The sequence below is a fragment of the Mobula birostris genome, chromosome 2, assembly GCF_030028105.1.
Source record: "Mobula birostris isolate sMobBir1 chromosome 2, sMobBir1.hap1, whole genome shotgun sequence".
Taxonomy (NCBI): domain Eukaryota; kingdom Metazoa; phylum Chordata; class Chondrichthyes; order Myliobatiformes; family Myliobatidae; genus Mobula; species Mobula birostris.
The window spans coordinates 78,523,910-78,541,573 of NC_092371.1; the positions used below are offsets into that span (position 1 = coordinate 78,523,910).

At 38.7% G+C, this 17,664-nt stretch overlaps 2 protein-coding genes across 2 annotated transcripts in view; both read right to left on the minus strand.

The window, feature by feature from the left end:
* The window catches only part of LOC140187897 (dynein light chain roadblock-type 2-like), a 136,381-nt gene that overhangs the window by 117,803 nt on the left and 914 nt on the right, over nucleotides 1-17,664 (minus strand). The window lies entirely within an intron of this gene.
* Nucleotides 1-17,664, minus strand: part of LOC140187890 (E3 ubiquitin-protein ligase Itchy-like) — a 127,827-nt gene that overhangs the window by 20,786 nt on the left and 89,377 nt on the right. Inside the window, exons 18-23 of the mRNA XM_072243720.1 lie at nucleotides 13,527-13,686; nucleotides 9,060-9,193; nucleotides 8,078-8,218; nucleotides 7,121-7,241; nucleotides 1,432-1,536; nucleotides 794-890 (exon numbers count right to left, since the gene is read on the minus strand). Of these exons, the coding sequence (XP_072099821.1) occupies nucleotides 794-890; nucleotides 1,432-1,536; nucleotides 7,121-7,241; nucleotides 8,078-8,218; nucleotides 9,060-9,193; nucleotides 13,527-13,686 (758 nt within the window). The remainder of the gene's footprint in view (nucleotides 1-793; nucleotides 891-1,431; nucleotides 1,537-7,120; nucleotides 7,242-8,077; nucleotides 8,219-9,059; nucleotides 9,194-13,526; nucleotides 13,687-17,664) is intronic.

Sequence of the window (17,664 nt, forward strand, 5' to 3'; positions counted from 1 at the left end):
TGTCTCATTACACCATATTGCCAAATGCCTCAGATTTGATGAGCAAAGTAGTGGGCAAGCAGCCAGATTGTGGTGACCAGGTTTTCTCCTTTAAACCAGATCAATGAACCAAGTGAATTCACTGCAACAGTCACTGCATTGTGGTTATACTTCCTATCGTAGAGGGGATAAGAGTCTAGCCAGCTTTCATCCTTGCTTAATAAACATTCAGACACTTCTCAGCAAGGGTCAATGTAAAGCAATCTGAAGCAGGAAACTTGATTTTCAACCTTTTACGTAATTTGTCATGTATGTGCTGCTGGCGTTTAACCCCCATGTTTGAATGCTCATGGCAATTAACTTGAAGGACTTAAAAGAATATTTTTTTTTTTTTTTGCAGAGTGAGTGTCACTAGCAAAGGCAAACTTAGTGCCCATTTACATCTCTTGAACTGCAGGCAAGCCAAAACCTTGGAAGCTCTGCAGCCTACTGAAGATTTCTAACAATACTACTAAAGTAGCAGTTCCAGGAGTTAGACACCAGCAACAAGTGAAGAGATGGCAATTTATTTCCAAGTTTGGATGGCGTAGGATTGAAGTGATGTTAAAATTCAGTTTGTACTCCAACAAGTCAATTAAATTCACCAAATCCAAGAAAATCACTGCATAATGTAACAGAACTCTCATTCCAATTATGCAACATTTTAAAACCAGATGTTATAAACATTCTTAAAATGGGTCCACAGACTAAATAAGCAACCAAAATGTTTAAGTTCCTGTTTACAATCACCCATTCCTTTCTTAACACTGCTTACCCATGAGATCAGCAAAACCACCAACTGGTAAGCGGCATGTCCCAGTGACAAACTGCAGCAGGCGCATTCGTTTCTCATTGTCCATTTCCTTCACAACCTAAGAAAACAGGGTTATTGAGTTGAGACAGATTATTTACTTAAGTAGTGCATGCAGGCCTCTTTAAAGTCAGCCAATCGTCCCAGTCTGTTCTTTGCTCTTGCCTATTAGAATTTCACTTTGACCACAATTATACTCACATCAATGCCAAACTGTATGGCAGTAAACTTGCTAAAGGCAAATTAATACTACCCACCATATATCTGATGACCTGATAGAGGGAGTTGATAAAAGCCAGGCCGTGGATGTTGTATTAAGAGTGAAACTGCACAGAAGCACTTTATGACGCTGTCCAGATTTCCAAAAGCCATTTGATACAATTTAACAGACTTATTCACGAAATAGAACCACATCAGTTTAAAATATGTCAATACCTTAGTCACATAAATGGCAGAGGTTAGTACTGGTTGGGCCAAAGGCCTGTTTCTATGCTGTATAACTCTAATCTAGATGTCTTAAGTGAATCATTTTTAAAAGTCTTTGAAATAACAAGGAACTAACAGTTATGAGAACCTGCAAAGAATGCAGAGTTCTTCCATACCTGCCAAAACCATACTATCTGTTTGCTGTTTCTGGTGTAGTTCCGATAAATTGCATTTCTCTGCCAGTCATTCAAATCTATCTCTTGCATTCCACAAAGCAGCACCTGCAAAAAAAATTAGAGAATTTTAAAACATCTTATCTCAAAGGAGAACTGTAGTCAAACAACTAGTCTACAACTAGTCCAATGACATTGAAGCTCACCAACGCCCTTCAGAGGCTAAAGCAATTCAGTATGTCCATAAGACATAGAAGCAGAAGTAGGCCAATTGGCCCATCGAATCTGCTCTGCCATTCAATCATAGGCTGATCCAATTCTTCCCTGCCCTTTCCCCATACCCTTTGATGCCCTGGTTAATCAAGAATCTATCTATCTCTGCCTTAAATGCACCTAATGACTTGGCCTCCACAGCCTCTCATGGCATCAAATTCCACAGATTTACCACCCTCTGGCTAAAGTACTTTCTCCGCATCTCTGTTCTAAATGGACATCCTTCAATCCTGAAATCGTGCCCTCTTGTCTTAGACTCCCCTACCATGGGAAATAACTTCGCCATATCTAATCTGTTCAGGCCTTTTAACATTCAGAATGCTTCTATAAGATCCCCCCTCATTGTCCTAAACAGATGATCGTCATACTGTAACCCTTTCATTCCTGAAATCATTCTCGTGAATCTTCTTTGAACCCTCTCCAACGTCAGTATATCCTTTCTAAAATATGGAGCTCAAAGCTGCACACAATGTGCAAGTGTGGCCTCACTAGTGCCTCATAGAGCCTCAACATCACATCCCTGCTGTTATATCCTATAGAAATGAATGCCAGCATTACATTCGCCTTCTTCACCACCGACTCAACCTGGAGGTTAACCTGTAGGGTATCCTGCACAAGGACTCCTAGGTCCCTTTGCATCTCTGCATTTTGAATTCTCTTCCCATCTAAATAATAGTCTGCCCATTTATTTCTTCCACCAAAGTGCATGATCATACACTTTCCAACATTGTATTTCATTTGCCACTTCTTTGCCCATTCCTCTAAACTATCTGAGTCTCTCTGTTTCCCCACTACTACCCGCTCCTCCACCTATCTTTCTACCATCAGCAAATTTAGCCACAAATTCGTTAATCCCATAGTCCAAATCATTGACATACATCTTAAAAAGCAGCGGACCGACCCCTGTGGAACTCCACTGGCAACCGGCAGCCAGCCAGAATAGAATCCCTTTACTCCCACTCTATTTTTTGCCAATCAGCCAATACTCAACCCATGCTAGTAACTATCCTGTAATTCTATGGGCTCTTATCTTGCTAAGCAGCCTCATGTGTGGCACCTTGTTAAAGGCCTTCTGAAAATCCAAGTGCACCACATCTACTTCATTTCCATTGTCCACCCTGCTTGTAATTTCCTCAAAAAATTGCAGTAGGTTAGTCAGGCAGGATCTTCCTTTCAGGAAATCATTCTGGCTTTGGCCTATCTTGTCATGAGCCTCCAAGTACTCCGTCATCTCATCCCTAACAATCGATTCCAACAACTTCTCAACCACTGATGTTAGGCTAACAGGTCTATAGTTTCCTTTCTGCTGCCTCTCACCCTTCTTAAATAGCAGAGTAACATTTAAAATTTTCCAGTCAGCTGGTACAATGCCAGCACCTATCAATTCTTGAAAGATCATTGTTAATATCTCTGCAATCTCCCCAGCTACTTCGTTCAGAACCCGAGGGTGCATTCCATCAGGTCCAGGCGATATATCCGCCCTCAGACCATTAAGCTTTCTGAGCACCTTCTCAGTTGTAATTTTCACTGCACAAACTTCACTTCCTTGACACTCTTGAATGCTTGGTATACTGCAGATGTCTTCCACTGTGAAGACTGATTCAAAATACACATTCAGTTCCTCTGCCATCTCTGCGTTTCTCATTACAATATGCCCAGCGTCATTTTCTATTGGTTCTATATCTACTCTCAGCTCTCTTTTACCCTTTATATACTTGAAAAAGCTTTTAGTATCTTCTTTGATATTAGTCACCAGCTTCCTTTCATAATTCACCTTTTCCTTCCTCCTGACCTTCTTAGTTTCCTTCTGCAAGTTTATAAAAGCTTCCCAGTCCTCTATCTTCATACTAGCTCTCTTCTGCTTTTACTTTGGCTCTGACGTCACTTATCAGCCATGGTAGTGTCCTTCTTCCATTCGAAAATTTCTTCCTATCTGGAATATATCTGTCTTGCACTTTCCTCATTTTTCACAAACTCCAGCCATTGCTGCTCTGCTGTCCGTCCTGCTAGTGTCCCTTTCCAGTCAACCTTGATCAGTTCCCCTCTCATGCCATTGTAATTTCCTTTATTCCACTGAAATACCGACACATTGGAATTTAGTTTCTCCCTCTCAAACTTCAAAGTGAACTCCATCATATTGTGATCACTGCTTCCTAAGGGTTCCTTAACCTTAAGCTCCCTGATCACCTCCGGATCATTGCACAACACCTAATCCAGTACAGCCGATCCCCTGCTGGGCTCAACAAGTTGTTGTTCTAAAAAGCATCCCCTTAGACATTCTACAAATTCCCTCTCAAGGTCCAGTACCGACCTAGTTTTCCTAATCCACTTTCATGTTAAAATCCCCAACGATTATCATGACATTGCCCTTCTGACACGTCTTTTCTATCTTCTGCTGTAATTTGTAATCCACATCCCGACTGCTGTTTGGAGGCCTGTATACAACTGCTATTAGGGTTCTTTTACCCTTGCCATTACTTAACTCAACCCATAGCACCTCTACACCTTCCGATCCTATGTCATCCCTTTCAAATGATTTAATATTATTTCCTATACACAGAGTCACACCACCCCCTCTGCCTACTAGCCTATCTTTCCGATACACCATATATCCTTGGACATTCAGCTCCCAATGGCAGCCATCCTTTAGCCAAGTTTCAGAGATGGCCACAACGTCATACCTGCCAACCTGTAGCTGAATTTCAAGATCGTCCACTTATTTCTTAAGGTGTGTGTATTCAAGTACAACACCTTCAGTCCAGTATTTATTGCTTTCTGTTTTAACTGCACCATGTCTCTATTGCCCTATAGCTCATCCCAGTGGTCGTCCATATCAGAAACCAGCCTCACCTCTTGGGACTGTCTGTACTTCTCACTGCCTCAGTAAACCAACCTGCATAATCAAAGATCCCACCCACCTCCGACATTCTCTCTTCTCCCCTCTCCCAGTGGGCAGAAGATAGAAAGGTTTGAAAAGCAGCACCACCGGGCTCAAGACCTGTTTCTATCCCACTGTTATTAGACTCTGGAATGGATTTCCTTGTTGATAAGACAGACTCTTGGCCTCAAAATCTACTTCATTATGACCTTGCACTTTATAGCTCACCTGTACTACACTTTGTCTGCAGCTTTTGTACTTTATTCTGCATTATTATTTTACCTTATTGTAGCTCAATGCATTGTGTAAGCAGTATGCAAGGCAAGCTTTCCACTGTATCTCAGCACATGTAACAATAATAAACCAATACTAGCATCACTTTATTCTGGGAAAACATTTTTTTGGAATGCATATGGTTAGATACTGGAAACCACAGCCAGAAGGAACAATGCGAGCAACTCAATTGTGGTGTTCAAAAAGTAAGCAAATAAAGAAAAGGAATAAATTTGCAAGCCACAGGGAGTGGCTCTATCTGACTGCTCTTACATTGAACTAAGACAGACTCACTGGGCCAAATTGCCTCTGGCTTTGAAGCTGACATCCAGGAACTCAGCAATCTGATGCTGTTTTCCACTCTGACAAAATTATTTGAAAAGGATATGTAAAAAAGGCATTGAAGTTAAACTACGTGAATGGCTTCTCCCCCCCCCCCCGGAGAAGTGGCACAATTGGAATGGGTTAAACAGCTTTCTGGAGCAGCAGTGTAGCACAGTGGTTATCATAACACTGTAACATTACCAGCTGCAAGATCAGGGTTCAGTCTGTTAAGGAGCTTGTACGTTCTCCCCATGACCGTGTGTGCTTCCTCTGTGTGATCCCACATTCATCAGGTGTAAGTTTAAGGTTAGCCAGTTGTGGGCATGCTGTGTTAGTGCTGGGAGTCTGCCAACACTTGCAAGCCGCCCAGCACGATCCTCACAGATTTGATTTGACATCAGTGATGCATTTCACCGTATTAAAGCTAACTTTTAAATCTTTAATTTTGTTCTCAAGTGCTTTAGGTTTCTTTATCCACATCATCACCTTGGATGTGTCAAAAGGGTGTCTATTCTGACCAATGTTTCCCAAGACATCCTTACCAAACATGCAAATATAAACCACTCCCTATCACTTCTCCTGGAAGTTCATTAAAGTATTGGCAGAAATAACTTAGAGGTGACTCAAAGACAAATTTTAATGTCAACATGAACTTTCCATCACTGCAAACAAAACTATGACTACACTGGTATCAAACTAAAAAAATTCTGAAACAAAGACCAGATCTATCTGGATCAGAATACTATTTCAAACAAGAGGAATGAATTTCCGGTTATAGATTTGATGCTAATGTTGACTGAAAGAGACGTTCACCATGTTAAAATACTGAAAAGCAATACTGATGACTTGGCTCATTTACAAAAACCACTACATATTCGAGGATTATGTCACTCATCAACTGGAGTGAAAATACTAAAAGTAATACACCAAGGGATCAGTGAAACAGAGTATATCTGGTGGATGCTGACTACATCCCTTAATCACTCCTCAAAGACCTTCATTTATTTCAAGTTTTAACAAAGAGTTTTCTTAACCAGATTCAACAACCTCATCAACAGCAAATACAATACAGCATACAGAGAGGAGGTACAGCAGTTAGCAGAATGGTGTGAGCACACAACTTGAGTCTTAACATGGCCAAAGCTTAAAGAGATGATTGTGAAACTTTAGGAAGGTGCATGCTGAGGATTGTGAGGACGGCTGAGAGGATCATCAGGGTCTCTCTTCCTTCTATTAGAGATATTTATGAGAAGTGCTGCATACACAGGACCCCTAGCACTGTCAAAGATCCCTCCCATCTGTACAATAACCTCTTTGAACCTCCTCTCCCCCACCCCCCAGATCAGGCAGGAAGTACTGCAGCATTAGCACTAGAACTGTTAGGCTGGACACGTTGTGCTGGTGCCAGAGGCGTGGCAACACTTGCAGGACACCCAGCACAATCCTCACAGATTTGATTTGATGTAAATGATGCATTTCTTTGTACGTGTGACAAATAAAGCTAATCTTTAAATGCGTTCTGATGCGCTTTAGGTTTCATTATCCACAACATTACCATGGATGTGTCAAAAGGGTGTCTACTCTGACCAATCTCTTCCCGACGCATGGGACTACTGAACTGCCTACCACCACCCAGGGTCTCAACACGCAGGAAGCTCCAGAACAGATACACTGTATGCTTTTCAACTTGTGTCGCAAATGCACCTTGTTATTTGTTAACTTACTGGTGGTAGTATTAATTTGTGTGTTGTGTGTGCAAGTTAAATGTACTGTGTTGTGCATCTTGGTCCGGAGGAACATTGTTCCATTTGGCGATATACATGTGTACAGTTGAATGTCAATAAATTTGAACTTGAGTTAGAGTGAAATAAAGGTGCTATACCAACATGCTTCATTCAGGGAGACATGCAAAAAGAACTAAAAACACTCAACATATTACAATACCTCTAATTCTTTGGCATCGAATGACTGAAGATAGTGTAAAGGGAGCACTTCATTAAAGCCCTCCAAGAATGCTTGTGTCTGCTCCTGAACGCCACGTGATAACCTCCATTCAGCTACAAGCCTACGTAGTTGAAATAGTTTGATTGAATGATTATAGCAAATACACAATAGTGAGAACTAGAAAAGTTACTATATTCTTAACCAATAGCATTAAACTTTGACATACTTCTATAGATGTGTAGTGAAGAGTATGACTGGCTGCATCACAGCCTGGTATGGAAAAACCAATGCCCTTGAACAGAAAATCCCACACAAAGAAGTGGATACGGCCCAGTCCATCATGGGCAAAACCTTCCCAACGACTGAGCACATCTACATAAAACACTGTCACAGGAAAGCAGCATCCATCATTAAGGACCCCCACCACCCAGGACACTCTCTTCTCATTGCTGCCATCAGGAAGAAGGTACCCTGGACTCAGGACCCACACCACCAGGTTCAGGGACAGTCACTACACTTCAACTATCAGGCTCTTGAACCAAAGGGGATAACGTCATTCAGGTTCACTTGCTCCATCATTGAAATGTTCCTCTAGCCAATGGACTCATTTTCAAGGACTCTTCTTCTCATGTTCTTCATATTTATTGCTTATTTATTTGTTATTATTATTTTTTCTTTTAGTATTTGCAGTTTGTCGTCTTCTGAATTCTGGTTGAACGCCCTAGTTGTGCAGTCTTTCATTGATTCTGTTATGGTTATTATTCTATAGATTAATTGAGTATGCCCACAAGAAAATGAACCTCAGGGTTGGATATAGTGACATATATGTATTTTGATAATGAAATTTACTTTGAACTTCAACATCTTCCATGAAACAAAGTCATAACATTATAAAATCACTTTAAATATTATATTCATAGCTGGTAGATGAAAATGTGTTTTACAATATCACCTTACCTAATGTATTCCTCTTTATTCTCCTCAGTCACCAGTATATCATTGCCACCTGGTTTCAGTTCATGCGTCTGTATTTCACCTAAAATTTCTTTGTCAACTGAGAAATACATTTCCAGACCACATTCCTCTAGGCTGTTCTCCCTAGAAACAAGATATTATTTTCTGTAATTAATTACAAAACCAAATGCCAGCCGGGTGCGACATTAACGTGAATAGCACAAAGTTAACTAGTCAAACTGAGCAAGTTAATGGGAAAATAACGTTCCCTGTAGAGGGGCCAACAGCAGCTGTGTAAAATTTCTGGTTTTGGTTCAGAGGAGGAAAATATTTCCGTTAGATGAAGGGTGAAGAAAGTATCTGGGTTAAAATCAGAATCAGGTTTATTATCACTGGCATATGTTGTGAAATGTGTTATGCAGCAGCAGTACATAACAATAATAATAAAAACTATAAATTACAATAAGTATGTGTGTGCATTAGGAAAGCGGAGCTCAAGTCTAGTTGATTTCACCCAGATCAAGACTAAGAAAGTGTGCAGCACTATTGGTCTAACCTCAATGAAATGTTCATGTTTGATATGCCATGCATTTTATGAAACAAATTAGTGGTACATAGTTCTGAGTTCAGGTTCAATTGTCACTTATATCATACATGAATAGCTATGAACACAGCATTACTCCGGGGCCAAGGTGCAGAGCACAGTACCAACAGTCAATAGTATTTCTTGGATGAAAACTTTTGGGTAGGTGTTTTAAGAAAAATAAGAAAACAATAATTTCCTCACATCTGAAAAGATAGAACTTTGCAAAACTTGTGATGGTATCTAAATAAGTTATGAATGGAATAATGTACCGTGCAAACTAATTATGCCAATTGTCATGGCCTCCTCTGTCTGAAGTGTATACTGTTCTGCTATGTTCTGTTGGCTAGATAGTAATGACTAAAGCAAACAATTAGCACCACCAAAATATAAAGTACAAACCTTATCCAAATGAGGGAGTTGTAAAATTCTGGATCTATAGATTCCAGGTCTTTGGTTACTATTGGTTTGCTTAGCATCCGTTTGTAAAATGGCAAAGAGAATCCAGTGTCTATGAATTTCCCATGAAACAATGCCTAACATTTAAAGGAAAAACAAGAATAAAACTTAAAATCAATTCCTTGAAATAATTAAGACATGAAGCATGCACCTTGGCATCAGAAAACTATACAAATACATTGAGCAACTCTCGTAAGCCCTTGGGGGGGTCTACATTACATGTTGAGGCTGGCAACTTTTATCTACTTGTCGGCATTAAAGAGGACAGTAAGACTGAGACACAAGGGAAGAACTTTTCATTCCAATAAGAACTAACAGTGCGCTCATCCTTACTGGCCCAGACATGCAGTGCATTTGACACCAAAATCACCAGGAAAGGTTACGATGTTCAACTGTCTGACTACAGTTGTGCCAAATTATTCAGTATTTACTTTTCATAAAAATAAGAAAGGTCCACAATATTCCACACATTTTAACTTCTGAAGCTTCTTTTTACAGACTTAAAGTAAATCACATTTGACTGCCAGAAACATTCAAGGAAAGTAGAAATAATAATGGAAGTTCAACTTAATGCCATGCATTTACAGGTGTCATTACAATTCAAACTAATAGTCTTTATCACCAGCAAAAGTTAATGTGCCAAAACAAAATGAGGAATATGCAAAGTGCATCTATATTAAATTACCATAAGACCAATAGATATAGGAGCAGAATTAGGCTATTTGTCCCATCGAGTCTGCTCTGCCATTTCATCATAGCTGATCCATTTTCTTCTCAGCTCCAGTCTCCTGCCTTCTCCCCATATTCTTTCATGCCCTGACTAATCTAAGATCCATCCACCTCTGCCCAATGACTTAGCCTCCACAGTCACCTGTGGCAATGAATTCCACAAATTCACCAGTCTGGCTGAAGTAATTGCTTCTCACCTCCGTTCTAAATGGACATCTCTCTATTCTGAGGCTGTGTCTTCTTAGACTCCCCACCATAGGAAACATTCTCTCCAAATCTGCTCTATCAAGGCCTTTCAACATTTGACAGGTTTCAGTGAGACCCCCTCAATGTTCTGAATTCCAGTGAGTACAGGTCCAGAGCCATCAAATGCTCCTCATATAAGCCTTTCAACTTCAGAATCATTTTCATTAACCTCCTTTGAAACTTCTCCAATGTCAGCACATTCTTGCATTCTGACATAGAATACACAAGTCTAAACAGGTCACAGCATAACAAAGCAACATACACAAAATGCTGGAGGAACTCAGCAGGCCAGGCAGCATCTATGGAAAAGAGTAAACAATCGACATATCAGGCTGAGACCCTTCACTAACCCATGCCAATGTTAGTGCTATGGAAGCTCTATCTTAACACTGCTCATCTATCACTGGATTTCCCCCCACATCTTCCCCTTCCTTACAGATTTATCCAAATGAACCAGCACTATTTCTCTCAGTTATTCACAGCAACTAACTCAATATTCTCAAAAGTCTTTGAATAGTTTTCTTCTGACTTCCCTATATTAATATGATCTCCTTTACTCCCTATATTAGTCGCTTTCTATGATCCTTCCTACAATTGATGGCCTCCGGTTTTACTCTTCACTGCAAATAAAGAGACAGCCACTACCAGAACTTTCAAGGGAAATAAAAGCTACCTCAGCCTTCCCTACACGAGAAAAGATCCCCAGCTTATTTAGCATTTTTCTCTTTTGAGTATAACCGTCAGCTCTGATACTTGCCATTGTTTATAATATGGTGCACTAAACTTTATGAAGTATTCATTTGGTCTAAGGTTCCACACAGGTGGTTGAGTTGGTGAAGAAAGCAGGTACTTTCACATCATACAAGTACATGGATGAACACTTGATTCACCAATGCATGGAAACTTATGGACTGAGTACTGATAAATGGGATTAATATTGATGTGGACGTGTTGGTTGACGTAGACACAGCAGATCAAAGTTTTTTCTGCATTGCATGATTATGAATTTAAAACATCTGTCACAAGGGGGGGACGGTATACTGTACCTACAATATATCTGGAACTGCAAGTTAACAGAAATTGCATTTTATTTAATAATCTGCCATTTTGTTATAAATGTTACAGCACAGGAGACCATTCTGCCAACTAACAGCAATCCTGCCTTCTCCCTTTAGCTGTGCAAATCCTTTCCTTCGAGATAACTATCCAGTTCCCTTTGAAACACTGCCGTGAAATTGACCTTCACTGACAGTGCATTTCACATTTTAACCACTTGACTGAAAAAATAAGCTCTCCATCACTCCAAGGTGATTAACCCATCTTATTCAATAGTCACACAATATAAGCCCTTTATTCCCAGAATCATCCACAGATAATTTCCAGCACTCTTACAAAATAAAATCAGTTACTTTTCATGCGTCACATTACAACACAAAAATAACCAAAAATTGTCTATGGCTAAACATATGGTTTACTTTTTGGTCTTGTATAAAAGACCCTAAGACCTAAGAGCAGAATTTGGCCATTTGGCCCATCAAGTCTGTTCCACCATTCAATCATGGCTGATCCTTTTCTCCCTGCACACCCCCCTCTCAGCCCTACTCCCCAGCCTTCTCCCTGTAATCTTTGATGCTATGGCCAATCAAGACCCTACCAAACTCTGCCTTAAATACACCCAACGACCTAGCCTCCACAGCTGCCTGTGGTAACAAATTCCACAAATTCACCAACCTCCGTGAAATAAATTTCTTTGCTTCTCTGTTTTAAATGGATGCCCCTCTATCCTGAGTCTGTGCCCTCTTGTCCTCGACGACTCTACCATGGGAAACATTCATTCTATATCTACTCTGTCTAGGCCTTTCAACATTTGAAAAGGTTTCAATGAGATCCCCCCCTCATCTTTCTAAATTCCAGGGAGTATAGGCCCAGAGCTATCAAACGTTTCTCATGGTAACCCTTTCGTTCCCAGGATCTTCCTTGTGAACCTCCTCTGAATCCTCTTCAATGCCAGATGAGGAGGCCGAAACTGCTCACAATGCTCAAGGTGAGGCCTCACTAGTGCCTTATAAAGCCTCAGCATCACATCCCTGCTCTTGTATTCTAGACCTCCTAAAATCACGCTAATATTGCATTTGCCCTCCTCACCACCGACTCAACCTGCAAGTTAATCATTAGGGTGTTCAACACAAGGTCTCCCAAGTCCCTTTGCATCTCAGATTTTTGGATTTTCTCCCCGTTTAGAAAAAAGTTTACACATTTATTTCTTCTACCAAAGTGCACAACCATGCATTTCCAACATTATATATCATTTGCCACTTTCTTGCCCATACTCCTAATCTGATTTAGTGTTTACACTATCCGCCCCTCCACCAATCTTCATATCAAATGCAAACCTGGCAACAAAGCCATCTATTCCATCATCTAAATCATTGATAAACAGCATAAAAAGAAGTGGTCCCAACACCAACCCCTGTGGAACACCACTAGTTACTGGCAGCCAAACATGAAAAGAATCTTTTTATTCCCACTCACTGCCTCCTACCGATCAGCCAATGCTCTAATAATGCCAGTAACTTTCCTGTAATACCATGGGCTCTTAACATGGCAAGCATGTGTGGAACTTTGTCAACGGCCTTCTGAAAATCCAAATATACAACATCCACTGCATCCCCTTTATCTACCCTACTTGTAATCTTCTCAAATAATTCCAACAGTTTCGTCAGGCAAGATTTTCCCTTAAGGAAACCATGCTGACTTTGTCCCATCTTATCCTGTATCAGCAAGAACTCCATAACCTCATCTTTAACAATCGATTCCAACATCTCCCCAAACACTGAAATGTCAGACTTTACTTTCTCCCTATCAAATTTCAAGTTTAACTCAATCATATTGTGATCATTGCCTCCTAAGGGTTCTTTTACCTTAAGCTCCCCAGTTTATTACATTACTCCCAATCCAGTATAGCTGATCCCCTAGGTAGGTTCAACGATACACTCATCTAAAAAGCCATCTCATAGGCATTCAACAAATTCACTCTCTTGAGATCCACTACCAACCTGATTTTCCCAATCAATCTGCATGTTGATATTTCCCATGACTATCATAATATTGCCCTTTTGCCAAGCCATTTTTATTTCCCATTGTAATGTGTAGTCCACATCCCAGGTACTGTTGGGAGGTCTGTATATAACTGCCATCAGGGTCCTTGTACTCTTTCAGTTTCTTAACTCAACCCACAAGGATTCAACATCTTCCGATTCCATCTCACATCTTTATGGTTTGATGCCATTCTTTACCAGCAGAGCCACACCACCCCATCTGCCTACCTTCCTATCTCTCCACCTTGGACATTCACCAACTACAACCATCCTTTGGCCAAAAAAGAACTTCAAAAAAAACAGTAGCATTAAGGTTTGAGTAACTCCTAAAACATACCATGGCAATGAAACGCCCTATGAACCGGAAGTACTTCAGATGATCTGGGTTGATGTAAGATGCTGGGTTTATTTGTAAGCAGTAACTTTCCTTCCCAGCATACTCGAACAGGCAATACATGGGATTCAAAACTTCATGAGAAAGCAGAAAGAACCATTCCCTATTAAAAAAAAATACAAACATTAGATACACTGAAAGTACGACTTCAGTAATTCTCCAATTAATTCTTACAATTATTGCACATGATCTGGTGGGCCAGTACAACTGGTGTTTGACCAAGGTAGGTTGTTCTTGATATTCATTAAATTCCAGGGGCACTTACAAATTCAGTAACACCAACACATTGGAAATTATTTTGCTCTTTTAAGCTAAAGGTGTAGAAGAATGCGTTGCCTGGAATTGGGGTCAGAGCATTTGCTAAACAATGTTTTCCATCTCTGGATGAGGGCTCTTTGCATATCTCACTAATCTTCCTCATTGACTCCACTCTGAGATGCAGCTTCAAGTGACAAACTGCCAATTTAAACCGAATTAAAGTGGGCAGTGAGTGGCAGCTCAATACCAGTGTCTATCCTATGCAATGTATCCAACACAGCTTGCTGAGCAATATGTGTGGGAAATTGCAACCATTTTGTTTGTATGGTCCAATTATTAATTACATAATATTAGTGAATGTGCAAATATTTATTTTCATGCATATTTGGGGAGGGTGGTTCTGGCTGGAGATGGTAGAAAGAAGTTAGGTTGCTCTCCTTGCAGGGAAGGAGAATAGGAGATCTGATAGAGGCACTCATAATCATGAATGCATTTGATAGAGTAAGAAAATGCATTTGACAAGGTCCCACATTTGAGGTTGACCAAGAAGGTTCAGTCGCTTGGCATTCAGGATTAGACATTGGCTTGGTGGCAGATTCATTAAATTCCAATGATATCTAAAGAATCATTAACAGCAATGTCCCCAAGTATAATGGAAGTTACATATTTTGTTCTCCTAAGCTAGTTGAATGTTTTGTCTTTAATTAGGGTCAGGTAATAACACAGAGAACTTTACAAACAATGCTTCCCAGTTTTGGTATAAAGTTCTTTGCATGTCTCACTAATCTTACTCCCTTCTTAAAATTGTTGACTCCATTCTGAGGTATAGCTCTAAGTTAGAATATTTTGCAAAACTACCTATTATAACTGCATGAAAGTGGACAGTGAAGCCCACATCAATACCAGTGTCTGTCCTCATTATAGAAAGGACGTAGAAGCTTTAGAGAGGGTGCAAAGATTTACCAGGATGCTGCCTGAATTAGAGAGAATGTTTTATGAGGATTGGTTGAGTGAGCTAGGGCTTTTCTCCTTAGAGCAAAGGAGGATGAGAGATGACTCGATAGAGGTGTACAAGATGATAAGAGGAATAGATCGAATGGATAGCTATAAGACTTTTCCACACAGCAGAAATGGCCAATACAAGGAGCATAATTTAGGGATATTTAAGACATTTTCAGACAGGCACATAGATGATTGAAAGATGGAGGGCTTCGTGGGAGAGAACGGTTATAGACAATAGCTGCAGAAGTAGACCATTCGGCCCTTCGAGCCTGCACCGCCATTCTGAGATCATGGCTGATCATCTACTATCAATACCTGGTTCCTGCCTTGTCCCCATAACCCTTGATTCCCTATCCATAAGATACCTATCTAGCTCCTCCTTTTTTTGTAATATAATTTTTATTGAGTTTTCAAAAAGAATACATGAAAAGATAAAATCTACCCTCCCCCCCTCCCCTTAACCCTCCCCCCCCATATATAGTCCTACCTAAAAAGAAAGAAAAGAGAAAAAAAAGAAAAAAAAAGAGCCGCCTGGGTATTAGAAGGTTTCCACATGCTCCATGGGATTCAAAATAAATTGGTATAATTATTCGTTACTTTCCCCAAGGGACCAAGATCTTTATCGGAGCACTTAAATATGCCATCCTATCTTTTGTAAATAAGGGCGCCAAATATTCAAAAATGTTATATATTTATCTCTTAAATTATAAGTAATTTTTTCGAGTAGAATAGAACTAGCCATTTCATTATTCCAACGATCCATACTTAAATACAAATCAGATTTCCAAGTATCTGCTATAGTCTTCCTAGCTACTGCCAATGCAATTTTTATAAATTCTTTCTGATATTTATTCAATTTAAGTTTCGGCTTTATTCCTTCAATATCACCTAATAGAAATAATACAGGGTTATGTGGAAGTTGAGTTCCAGTAATTTGTTCCAATAAGACTCTTAAATTTATCCAAAAGGGTTGAATTTTAAAACAAGACCAAGTAGAATGTAAAAAAGTACCAATTTCTTGATTACACTGAAAGCATTTATCGGATAGATTTGAATTTAATCTATTTATTTTTTGTGGTGTAATATGTAATTGGTGTAAAAAATTATATTGTACTAATCTAAGTCGAACATTTATTGTATTTGTCATACTGTCAAGACAGAGTCTTGACCAATTTGCTTCATCAATATTAATATTCAGATCTGTTTCCCATTTTTGCTTTGACTTATGGGTTCCTTGTTTAATTGTCTGTTCTTGAATCAAATTATACATACAAGAAATAAATTTTTTAATTTTCCCTTTTTGAGTTAAAATCTCAATTTCATTAGGTTTTGGCAAAACATTGTTTAAGCCCTTAATTGAAAGTAACAAAAGAAAGTATTATTTGATATTTTATATTTATCCTTTAATTGTTCAAATGACATCAATATACCTCGTTCAAAACAATCTCCTATAAATTTAATCCCTTTTTGGTACCAATTATATAAAAGTTGATTGTCCATTGTAAAAGGAATAAGTCTGTTTTGGAACAAAGGTCTCCTTGCTAATAGAGATTTCTGTGTTTCATTATCAACATTTATCTTATTCCATAGATCAATCAAATGTGTTAATATAGGAGATTCTTTCTTTTCCTGTATCCATTTAGATTCCCATTTATATATAAAATCTTCAGGTCTATTTTCTCCTATCTAGTCTAATTCTATTTTAATCCATGCTGGTTTTCGATCATCGAAGAAAGATACAATAAATCTAAGTTGATTTGCTTTATAATAGTTTTTAAAGTTTGGAAGTTGTAACCCTCCTAACCCAAATTTACATGTCAATTTTTCCAATGATATTCTTGATATTTTACCTTTCCAAAGAAATTTTCTCACACATTTATTTAACTCTTGAAAAAATTTCTGTGGCACTTATATTGGTAATGTTTGAAACAAATACTGTAATCTAGGAAATATATTCATTTTTACAACATTGACTCTACCTACTAATGTTATTGGTAGTATCATCCATTTGTCAAAATCTTGAATTTTTTTCAATAGTGGTAAATAATTAAATTTATATAAATTCTTTACATCATTATCAAGTCTTATACCTAAATACTTTATACCATTTACCGGCCATCTAAATTGGGTTACTAATCGACATTGACTATAGTCTCCTTTAGTAAGAGGTAAAATTTCACTTTTATCCCAATTTATTTTGTAACCTGATACCTTCCCATATTCATCCAATCTAGAAGATAATTTATGCAACGAATGTTGTGGGTTTGTTAAGTAGATCAAAACATCATCGGCAAAAAGATTAGTTTTATATTCCTCCTGATTAACTCTAAAACCCATAATATCTGGATCAATTCTGATTAGTTCTGCTAATGGTTCTATCGCCAGTACAAATAAAGCAGGTGATAATGGACAACCTTGTCTAGTTGACCTTTTTAACTGGAATGGTGTTGAAATTTGAGAGTTTGTCACTACTTTAGCATTAGGGTTAGAATTTAAAGTTTTAATCCAGTTTATAAAAGATGTTCCTAACCCATATTTTTCTAATACTTTAAATAAAAAATCCCATTCTAATCTATCAAATGCTTTTTCTGCATCCAAGGCTACTACTATACTCTTCTCGTCCCTTTTTTGTGCCAAATGAATTATACTGAGTAGCCGGGTTACATTATCTGCCAATTGTCTATTTTTAATAAATCCTGTTTGATCCATATGTATTAATTTTGGTAAATATTTAGATATCTATTCGATAAAATTTTTGCTATTATTTTATAATCTGTATTCAATAAAGAAATAGGCCTGTATGGTGTTGGTTTCATAGGAT